We start from the raw sequence: 12,035 nt of genomic DNA on the forward strand, positions 1-12,035 counted from the left end.
ACATTGACTCAACCAATGGCATGAGTTGGGGGCAGGACAATCTGTTTGTTGAATCAACACCAGATGAGGGGGTGTATTCAGAAAGCTGTTTGAAAACAAAAGTTTATTTTAGTAATTCTGTTCAGTGGCACTAGTGGCACAGATATTTCACACTTCAGCTTTAATTAATCTTCTTACTCCCCACTCGTCTTAAATCAAATCACATTACTGTAAGTCACATTATCATTCTAGTAACTTAAACTGATATTGGATGCAATTTTCCTGCAATTAATGTGTTTTTAATATGAAATTTTCACTATATGATTTTTACTTTAATCACTACATTTAAGTCAACTCGATAAGACAATTTGCCAAATTACATCCATAATTAGACTAATCTCTTACTGAAATCCGAAACAGGAGGTTGACTATTCTTTAACTAAAGGTAAGTGTTTTTGGGCATATGAGCACGTGTGGGCTCCATTTTTCTGGGTGGAATGTCCACGGAGTGGTGCTAAAAGCGAGTTGTGAAGCAAGTTGTTTTCAGCTGTACAGGCTGTTATACAGTGAAAAGGAATGCATATTTTATAAACTGTACCCCCAAACCTTAAACCCAAACATAAATATAACAAGAAGTGAATTACAAAAGCAATGTAAGAGGTAAAAATGCAACCTCTAAATCATGTTCTTCACTGATTATGTAAACATGATTACTTTCTGGTTTTAACGCAGACTCCAAACCTAGGTCTGCTATGCAGCTGTCACAATAGGCTTTGTCAGTTAGGCGGCATAATGTGGCCATTCCTAGGGTACTGGAACTCTCTGAAAAAACATGCTGACCTTCTGTGTGAGTATGTTGCATCAATAGGCTGAACTCAATACTAACCATACACCCTCTGGTCTCATTCAAAATATAAATAAATGGTAGAAGATCCCCCAAGACCTTTGGCTGTGATATTCAGACCTGGAGTTTTCAGAACCTGAAGCTGGTTTTGTTGCTTCTCTAGCACGCCACAGATCTGCTTGCCTTAATCCAGATGCCTGTAACAGGCATCAAAGACCACAAAGAGAGGTCTCTCAGGAGATTTGAAAGGGCCCTGGCATTCCGCAGAATGAGTGCCTGGAGATATGAAAAACATTGAAGATATGAAATATAAAAGAGACTCGTAGACAGACTCTCAGAGTGCTTACTATTGGCCGGAGGAACACCAGACATTCATAATCAAATACTCTCAGAATTCTGTATCAGAAAAAAAAAATACATGTTTAGGTTTTTTTTTTTTAAACATAGCAAAGAGGCTGTACTTGATGTACGGCCTTCTTCAGAAGTAGCTTAAGCCAATGCATGATTGTTTGGGATTTTATCATTGTCAATGCATTTTAAATATAGTTTCGATTTTAGTGCAAGTAGTCTTTATATTTACTTAAATGGGAAACCATAATGTTAGTGTAATGGTAGCCAGATGGTTGGTAGCTGTGCAGTGTGTAAACCTCATTCCCCTGGCCTCAAAGGCGCACTAGTGACTTATGCTAGATGCTTTAGCCTTTAGCCTCCTCGTTAGCATGCCCACCTCCCATGCCAGAGATGCCACTTCGAATCCCACTCGAAGCAGGTCGAGCAGGACCACTGTGACCCAGATGGGTGTGAGGTTTTGGGCATTTAGTGTAACAGGAGCCAGCTGGTATGTAATAGTTGTGCGGTATGTGTAAACCTCACTCCAGTGGCCTCAAGAGACTCACTAGTGTGCAGGGCTAGGGGCTGTTGCCTTTAGCCTCCTCGTTAGCATGCCTGCCTCCCATGTTGGCTGACGCTGGTTCGAATTCTACATGGAGGAGGTCAAACTCCTAGTTGCTAATGCTAGCGAAACTTAGTAATATGGCACTTTTCGTATCATTGTCTCCTTAAGATGATTCGCTTATTATGTATTCCTTTTTTGTAAGTTGTTTTGGATAAAAGTGTCTGCCAAATGAATAAAATGCAAATGTAAGTTTAACTAATATGTGTACTTTCCTTTTGGTACCTAAGACAAAATTTGTGTGTCTTTTTCAAATGTGAAACAAACATGTATGTGTTGTGTCTCCTGGAACAATTAAAAGTAGGATTGGTCTGTAAAGTTGAAGACAGCTCCCTGATGGTCTCATGGTGAAGGCCACTTTCTCCTTAATGAGAAAAACTTGATGTGTGCAGAAGCAGATGTGGTTAACATGTTCTACAGCTGGAAGTGATCGAGACCAGACAATCTACACTGGTGAAAAATGGACTGGATGGATGGAGAAAAGGAAGCCCCCTGTAATTGGACAGCTTGAGAGGGGGGCTTTTAAGAGGGTGGAGGAAAAAAGCTTGTAGGGGAGAAAGGGTATTTGCAGGGTTTGCCCAAACTCCTCCATATTGCTACAGGGACTCACAGTGGGACAAAGAGAAGGCAGTGCCTTTTGAATTGATCAGGTATGTGTGATCGTCTGTGTAATTGGCAACATGTTAGTAAATATGTGTTTTCTGTTGAATATTTTTGTCTTATTTTGAATCTCTGCATGAATGAAGACTTCTTGAAAATTCCTTCATTGGACTGAGATTTGGTACTGAGTTAAGAGGCTCACAGTAGCTGGACACAAGCTATGTGTTGCTGTTTGTTCTTTATTTTTTGTAAAAAAAAAAAAAAAATCAGTAATTATGATATTTGTTATTTTTTTTATTTATATGTTACAGAATATGTAGGTCTATATGTTATAAATGCATTTCTGGGTTTCCTGACGGGCATTTTCTTAATGATTAAATGTACATTAAGTGGGAATAAACCAACAATTTAGTCTTTATATACCCTTGCTATATACTGCTCTATATACAGTGGCCGCAAAAAGAATTTGGACACTTTTGGACATTTAAGTTACACTAAAAAAATATGTTTTCGGTTAGTTTTTCCCTAGCTGGTGTCAGGGTGATTTTTTGTGGATGTATAATGTGTACACAGGTCCTAGCAGAGTAATCACAGTTGATGATGAATGCTATCATTGTTTTTCAATGATGTGAAACATGATTTAGCAATTCATCTCAACATTATTGTTTTAGGCTTCATGACGCTTTAACTATGGACATGTTCCGCTGATGATTTAATTTTGAATAGTATAATAATATATATATATATATATATATATATATATATATATATATATATATATATATATATATATATATATATATGTATATATATATATATATATATATATATATGTATATATGTATATATATATATATATATATATATATATATATATATATATATATTTGACATATATCATATTTTCTTGTGTTTGTGCTTTATTTCTTTAAAATAAATGTGGTTGATTTGACATCTTGTTATAACGCAAAGACATTCATACATGTTATAAGAGTGGCTTAAGAGTCCAGATACTTTTTGGGGCCACTTTATGCTAAATCCAGTTTCCATTTTTACACCATGGTCATTGTTCTTCAGTTATCATAAAAAGCCATAATTGTCTGATCAGATCTAATGTATGTATTTTCTGATCATTTCTTAAAATACTTTATTCATTTAGACTTTTCAAGTAATAGTGACCTTCAGTAATCAAGCATTAGAAAGCCATGAATATTAAAGTTGTTCATTCGATTTACAGCTGTTAAGTCACTTACCGCTGTTATAATGCGGATAATTTTTCCCCTGTTCGTGTTGGGGCTCCTGAATTGCACTCTGGCTCAGGACAGAGATCCCTTCCAATGGCTCTCTTCCCTGCACAGCCTTGGTTATGCCTCCCTGCAGGCCGACAACACCGGTGGAGAATGTCCTGAGGAATGTGACTGTCCTCCCACCTTCCCATTTGCCATGTACTGCGAAAACCGCAACATGAAACAAATGCCTTACATCCCATCCCGGATGAAGTATGTGTACCTGCAACACAATCAAATCACCTCTGTCCCAGATAATGCTTTTGGTAATGCCACCAACCTTGTATGGGTTATTTTGCATGAGAACCATATTAACTCTGTTGGCAAGAAAGCATTTGCTAAACTGGTAAACTTGGATCGCCTGTACCTGAACAACAACAACCTAACAGAGGTGCCATCCAATCTGCCTCACTCCTTACGTGATATTCGTCTCAATCATAATCATATTGCCAAAGTGCCCCCCAATGCTTTTGAAGGAATGGAGAATCTGACCATTCTTTTGCTTCATAACAATGGCATCCAGGAAATTGGTGGGAGCCTGAAAGGTCTCAAGTCATTAACTCTGCTGGACGTGAGCAGCAACCAGCTGAAGAAGGTTCCAGATGGTCTTCCTGAGATGCTCCACCAACTCTACCTAGAGTCCAACTCCATCGATACAATTCCAGCTGACTTCCTCAACCGATTCATCAACCTGCAGTATGTCCGTATTGCTCACAATGAGCTCACAGACAAAGGCATCCCCCAAAACACGTTTAACATTAGTGGTTTGGTGGAGCTTGACTTGTCCTTCAACAAGTTGGAAAAGATTCCTGTTGTTAGTACCAGTCTGCAACATCTCTATCTACAGGCCAATCAAATCAAAGGTACAATACATCTTTGAAGGTTTTTCAAGGCTGTTTAACACTGCTGTTTTAAGGTTTAATAGTTGTTTTTATTTGTTTGGGAGTGATTAATTTAAACGTCTGATGTGAGGCTCAGTTATAGACCACAGGAAAAAGGAAAATTCTATCATTATTTCACTAAGATGATATATATATAATTGGGAAGTTGTCACACTTTTTACTCCAGTGAATATTTCTCTCAGTAGGTTTACTTTTTCAAAGTACATTTCTGTTGCCCAGGAAAAATACAATATACTGAACATAAGCATGTTGTCACACCATCCGTTTCACAATGGACCTGCCATTTAACAACTTATTGGCTTTCAAGCTAAATTTAAAATCAATTATATAACACAACAACATACAGCATAAATTTACAAGGTGTCATACAAAAATATCAACCCATTGTTTTGGCCAACAAGTATTCAATTGTAAATAATACATTGTGTAAATGTATTACATTTCAAAACAGATGTTACTGACAACTTATCCCAACAAAATTGCAACTAGTGTCAGCTTGTCTTCCATATACAAGACTACAATGATTGATGATTGTTACCAGTGATTGTTATCGTCACATAAATGTTGAAATATTAAATACAAAAAGAGTGTTTTTCATTCCTTTCAGAGTTTACTTTGGGTAGTTTCTGCAGTGTGGTGGATGTTATGAACTTCTCCAAGCTGAGAGTCTTGCGACTGGAAGGAAATGAGATCAGCGCTAGAGACATGCCCTCTGAAGCGGCCTTGTGCCTTCGCCTGGCATCTGATATCGCCGTGTAATGGCTCTGTCCAACCAGCAGAGCGCTATTTTGGTTTCCTCCAAAATTATAATATCAAAGTAGTAGAACATTGCATTGATGCACATGTTCATTTTTGGTGAATTTATAGTGGTTTGGGATTTTGTAAGAGATGAATGCAATTTCCTGTGGACTTTAGAGAGAAAGACAAATAGCCTTCTCAAACAGTGAAAACAGGAACATTGGGATATTTACTGTAGATAGGAAATGAAGATCCTCTGTAAAGGTATATCCAGCCTGTTTGTTCTTATCTAAAGCCACATAGCTTTTATTAAATGAATTGTATGGGTTTAGTTTATGATTTTGTTTATTTGTGCATATCTGTTTTATCAGAAGACACTATGGCAGTGCTAAAATCTACATTTCAGTCTGTTATTTGTATGATAAACATTTGATTCACTCTAGGTATACAGTTTGCAACCTGGATTCATGTCAGTTCAAGAATGGAGTTTGAGCAATGCTGTAAGTATTTATTTTACATGTGAGACAGAATGATGTAACAAAGCTGAGACATCATACTTGACTACATCAAACTGATTATGTAATCTGAAAAAAAAGAAAAGAAATTAAAACATAAAATTGTTTTTAGAGCAAATGTATTGCATGCAATATGTTACAAAGGACAGAGGGCATGTACGCCTTTTGTGTGGCTCAATAAATCTAACCATATCAATAAAATGTTGTGTTAGTTGTGGTGAAATGTCAGTGAAATAAATAACACCAAACAAATGGTGTATTTACTTTGTTTCTGATGTCACATAATAGAATACACAAACATACACATGTTCTCAGTGTTTTCTGCTATAACTTTTAAGTAAACATTAAGTTTTTTTCTTATTATTCACTATCTTTTCTTATTGATTCCTCAAAATCAATGAGTTCTTATAATATACTGCAAATCAAACTTGATTATTGAAAAAACAGTATGTTGATACATTTAATTTTTTTTTTTTTATAGAATGTATTCTTGCATGCAGAATTTTAACTGTAAATATTTTTACAGTAAATATCCCTAAGACTGAGTCAAGGAATTAACCTTTTGACACAAAGGGCACAGTGGCTTTTGTGCTCTCTTAAACGATCCCACCAATCAGTCTCTTATTAAGGTAGAACAAGTCATGTGTTGGTGTTATTATTATAGCCTGCAGTTTTTTGGCTCCAAAACATCTTGAAAGTCATCCTGTGTTTGAGACAATAGAATTATGACATAATGGTGTGACCTTTTAACCAACACTTTTCTGAGCAATTAATTCGTGTAATGGAGAGTATGTCATTCCACAGCAATCAGCAACTTAAATGATAGGTGCCACTGCCTTCATGAGTAATATATACCTTATTGCACCCTCATAACACCCTGATGCAAATCCTTTTTAGAGTAATCGTAAATTACTATTTATTAAGGTCATCAGGACACGTGTCTAACTTTGAATTTGAATTCTCAACAAGACTTCATAACATATTGGGGAAACATAGGAATTCCAGCTTTATTTTGGAGATAAACCTACTTGTATGGCCCACCAAACACAACATTTTAAAACTACAGCAGAAATATCAAAGGAACTCACCTGTATTACTACTACTAAATAAAGCAAACACCCTAATAACTACTGTATTCCTCAGAGACTTACATTCATGCTCATACACATTTAGATTTATAATTTATTTGAGCTCTTAGACTCAGAGTATGATAACATATTCCCTTTAAAACAGACACAGCCATTGAGGAGGATGTTTTTTCCTTTAACCTTTAATTACCTGATAAGCACTTTAAAGACAGCCTCACCACTTCTGGTCAATAACATCATGACATTGCACAGGACTCATCACCACAATCTCACAAATGGTATATGTGTATAGGTAAACCCAACTATAATTTGATGGTTAACACAATTACAAGAATTACAAGTCTTAAAAACAGGTGGTGAGGTTGTTTACGCTCTTGTTTGCGAACCACAGATTTTCGAACCTGTAGAAGTGTTCGGTCTGTTGAGTTAATAAGTTCAGGGGTGTGCCCTCTAGTCAGGCTTGATACAAAGCTTGTATGTTTTCTATCCATCCCTCAGTATCCAGCACTTGAGAGAAAGAATGTCTTTGGAATGTCAATAAGGGTTTGGAATCTGCACGTTAACAAGTTTTGTCGACCAAAAACAGGGAAGTGAATTTGCTATATTCCCAGAATATTTTTTTTCTTGTGTGTATTTCTTGGTAAATACAGCATGCCATTCCTTATTTGTAACCTGCTCCATCACTTACAAAATACACAAAATTGATAAAAAAGTATTTAAATGATTATTTCTTGACAATGGTTTGGAGTACAAACAAAATACTCATATTGTTAAAAGCTTGAAAAGAAAAAAAACTTAAAAAAAGCTTAGACTTTCCTTCTTAATATAGTGCATAAAACTCGAAAAATTGTTTTTGGGTCAAAGTAATTAAAAATGATGGCACAGGTCACAGAACATTTGTTTAAAGTTTACAATATAATACTATATCAAGTAAGTTAATTGGAGAATGTATCCCTTCTCTTTCAAATAAATATAACTTAGAACTAGACAGAGAGACTTCATGCAAATTGATCAGTACCTGTAATACTAGTAATAATACCAGTACACAGTAAATTTTGAAGTGTTAAAGTAACACTTAAAGAGTTAAATTTAACACTATTCTAGAGTGTATTTGGTCCCATTCGGAATTAGTGTTAAATTGACTCTTTTCATAGTTTTAAAATTTTAGAGTTAAATTAACTCTAAATAGAGTACACATTTTACACTCGCTAACACTGAATAGTGTTATTTAAATTATACACTAAAGGTTAAATAACACTGGAGAGTGTAAATATTACCCTTGGAAGAGTTGATCATTTACTCTTCTACAATAACAAATCAACTCTGATTGAGTTAGATTTCAGTACAGTTTAACACTGCATGGAGTTATTAAAATTTAACACTCAAGGGTAAATAACTCTGATTGATGTTACACAATACTGTGTTGATAATTGACTATCTTGCAGTGAAAAACAAGCTCCTATAGAGTAAAATTCTAACATTGTGTAGTGTCACGGAAATTTGACACCATTTCCGAAATTAAATCTCAGCAGTATTTATTTTACACTTAATTCACTTTTGTAGTGTCAAGTTACACCAAATACACCATTGAGTAAAACTCACAAATTACCACAAAATAATGCATTTAAAAGTTTTATTATCAGCTCAACTATGTCAGGCTAAAATACAAATCCCTTTTTAAAACACTGACCTTAGGTCTCCATAAAATGGCAATACGGAAAAACATACAATGAGGAATCTGTCATTCCATACTTCATTTGAACATCAAAAGGTTTAAAGTAACACAGCTCATTAATGTTGATCACATTTAGAATCCTGTCTGGATGCATCCTGACCTTAAAGGCATAGTAATGGTGATCAAAACACATTGTTTCCATCAGTTTTCCACAGAGCAATACACAGTCATATTTTACAGCAATCATTTTGATTTTCCAAAATACAGGCATCTCAAATGCTACCTCAGTACAGATAATGAAGTCACAGCTGTTCTCTGTACCATGATGTTTTATCCACTTGGCAGAAAACACACTGGTAGACAATACAGCTCCCAATTTGAAAGCAATCTCAGGACCTTCTTTGAGCTCACTAAGTGTCACCATCTTCGCCGGACCTAAAGTTAATCTTTCCTTGCTAAAGGACTCTCGATACATTGCCATACAACTTTGGTGCTTTTTGTTACATTTTTAAAGCTTTTTAATTGCTTCTTGAAAAAATTATGTTTAGCTTCATAACGTATGCACCACATGTGCAGAACTGGGCTGATGTTTTTTATATTACGAGGATAATGAATCATGAAGTGATGCTTTGGTAAGAGATTGATTGCAGGAAACAACTGCTTGAAAAAAATGGTCATGCATTCTGTAAGGACTGGTGAAAATACAATGTTAACAATGTGTAGAAGAAAAAGTAGAAGATGCCAGTGCTTCTCATTTGACTGCATTAAATCACCAAATAGCAAAGGCATATTACGTAATAAGCACCAAGACTGTATAGCATTCAACCCCAAATCATTACTTCCATCAAACAACTTTACTCTAGGTGGACGGTTTCGCTGCTTATCATAACCATAGTCAAAAGCATGTATTGTACCAGCCAGTTGTTCAGCATTTAGGAAGTTTTCCTTAATGTACTGCAGGATAAGTTTGACTTCAAACTGAGCAACTCCTAAAATATCGTGCATTATATCTACAGAAAAATTGTTGGCTGTATTAAAATACTGCAGTGAATTCAGCAGACAAATGCGTTTGACACCATATATATGAGGTAGTGTAGGATCTGTTAATAAAGTTTGACAGTGCAGTTTGTGCATCTCGACAGTTCCTAGTACAACTTCTGGATCATCTTCACAGAACATAGTTTGAAAACAATCTTTCTCAAGGAGACAGAAACGACAACAATACCGTGCCCCAAATGACTCCACAAAGCCAAACAATCCATGCAACCCAAGATTATCAGTGACCTGAACTATGGTACCGTGAATCACGTCTTTCAACCTGGGAACTTTAAGTCCCTCTGTCTCGAGTACTTTAAGATCACTGACAAGTGGCTCAAGTATCAAATTAAAACATAACGCTTGATGTCCTGTGCATGGAAAAGAGCACACAAATTAACATTAATCAATGATGAATTAAAGATTGGGGGAAAATTCCTTAATGTAAAATATATAGCACCTAATTTGTGTATACCCTTTTTAGACCCCAAGGGGTTTGCTGTTTCAAAGTCGTCATAAAATAGCTGTATCTGTAAGGCATCTTTTTCTATAGAGAATAAGGGACTTTTTTTTTTTAAATAGGCAGCATCTCTCAAGTCTGCATGCACACCTTCCTTGGGCATGTGCCTGGGCTTGAACATGTCTGCAAGTTCTGCGTTTTGAAAAATTGCCTTTAGTGTTTCCAAAATAGGAATATACAACGACCTGATCGTAGGTCCCAGTTGTTTTGTTTCTTCTGCTGTCAAATCTTGTGCCAAGCACCTTTTCAACAGGTTCTACAATTCCCCATTTCTCTTTGAAGTGTTTATTTAGTTTAACTTCTGAATTCAAGGGTGTGAAGGGGTTTTCCAACTTTTGCAAAGATTGTTCTATTCTGTTCTTATTTTCTGTGTCCTGTGGAGATTAGCACTGCAAAGCTGCATCTTTAGCTTGACTATGAATCTCAAAAAACACTTCTTCCATGGAGGAAACAAAACTATTTACAGTAGATTGACTTAATCCAGCTGCTTTTAGTTGTGCAACAGCAGAGGCACACGTATCTAGAGTGCTCCTGTTCGACTATTTCAACAGAGTAGATGTTGTGGCTACCTCGTCTTCATTAACTGTCCGCGATGTTGTAGCTGTCTCCTCTACATTAGTGGTCACTGCCTCTCCAATGCTGCTTAAATAAACATCAGGGTCAACCTGTTGGTCAATATACTCAGTGTGTTTTGTGTTTAAATGTTTCCTAAATCCAGAAAACGTACCAAACACACAACCACATCCAGTATGAGCACATTTAAGCCTGAGATTTTTTCCAGGTAAGTAACCGTGAACTTATCGTAAATGCCTAACAAGCATATTTGAACTAGATAACAGCCTGACAAACAAAACACTTCATGTTAGAGGAGAAACTTCAAGCACTACTGAAGCAACCTCGCCCTGACTTCAGCAACACGAGGACTCTCTTTGACCTTGCCAACATCGATGTTGTACACTGTGGTTTGGACGAAAGTGTACATGTTGTGGAGCATGGTGTTGTAGGATGTGCCAAACACAAAATGTGCCTTAAATAGTCCGTCAAAAGCAACAAGAGAAGAGGTTGACCTGCAAGGTATGGCATTCTTGTCAAGAATGATGAAGAACTGGTGGATTGCATTCTTCTTAACTCCAACAGCCAGGAGATAGGGCTGTGCGCTAGTAGTGATGGCATCGAGTTGCTTTTGAATGTTTGTTCCAGTCTGCGAAGACAAATGAGGGAAAACTCTAGTTAATGGCCAAGTAGTTGTAGAATATGCAGAAAGAGCCAAAACACTTCTAATATTGAATTAATATTTGTACCCTAATATTAGGTGTTCATACCACAAATTAGAAAAAATACAAACCTTCTTGAATACCACAAGATACTTCTCTGCTTGAGATGCGGAAACCTTTCCTGGTCTCTTCCGACCCTGAGCAGAGGGTGGAATCAGGTGTAGCAGCAGTAAAACCGATGACAGATCACTGTCCCAACCTGTAACAACACAAGTTCAATGTTAACACACTTCAGTTATGTTGTTTTCTTTACAAAAGACCCCCCAGACAGACAGCAGCTCTATATCACAAGGAGTTCTCCAACTAAAACATTAACAAGGCTGAGTTAACCCTCAAAAGTTTTGTTCAATATACTGCTACAGAACGCCCTCGTACATTTTTCACAGATCCAGCTTCTTAGTATTATACTGATATGTAAATGTTTACACATAATGTTGATATATTTAGTGCAATACAACACAAACTGTAGGCTTACAAGCAGCTTACCAAAGTCAACATCCAATACAGTGCCATCCTCAGGAGGATCAGCTGCCAGCAAGAGTTCTTCAAGCTCACTAGTGGATGGAAGTTTTCTGCATTGTTTGATGATCTTTTTCTTGAACGTGACCGGCCACCTTTCCAGAAGCT

The 12,035-nt window shown here is 36.4% G+C and overlaps 1 protein-coding gene across 1 annotated transcript; it reads left to right on the top strand.

Moving 5' to 3' along the window:
* Positions 1 to 2,336: 2,336 nt before the first annotated feature.
* On the top strand, positions 2,337 to 6,017 carry fmoda (fibromodulin a). Its single transcript, XM_052101112.1, has 3 exons — positions 2,337 to 2,425; positions 3,613 to 4,524; positions 5,171 to 6,017. Exons 2-3 carry the CDS (start codon positions 3,639 to 3,641, stop codon positions 5,320 to 5,322), a joined length of 1,038 nt encoding a protein of 345 aa, XP_051957072.1. The 5' UTR covers positions 2,337 to 2,425; positions 3,613 to 3,638; the 3' UTR covers positions 5,323 to 6,017.
* Positions 6,018 to 12,035: the final 6,018 nt, after the last annotated feature.

This window comes from Xyrauchen texanus, chromosome 32, assembly GCF_025860055.1.
Source record: "Xyrauchen texanus isolate HMW12.3.18 chromosome 32, RBS_HiC_50CHRs, whole genome shotgun sequence".
Classification (NCBI taxonomy): domain Eukaryota; kingdom Metazoa; phylum Chordata; class Actinopteri; order Cypriniformes; family Catostomidae; genus Xyrauchen; species Xyrauchen texanus.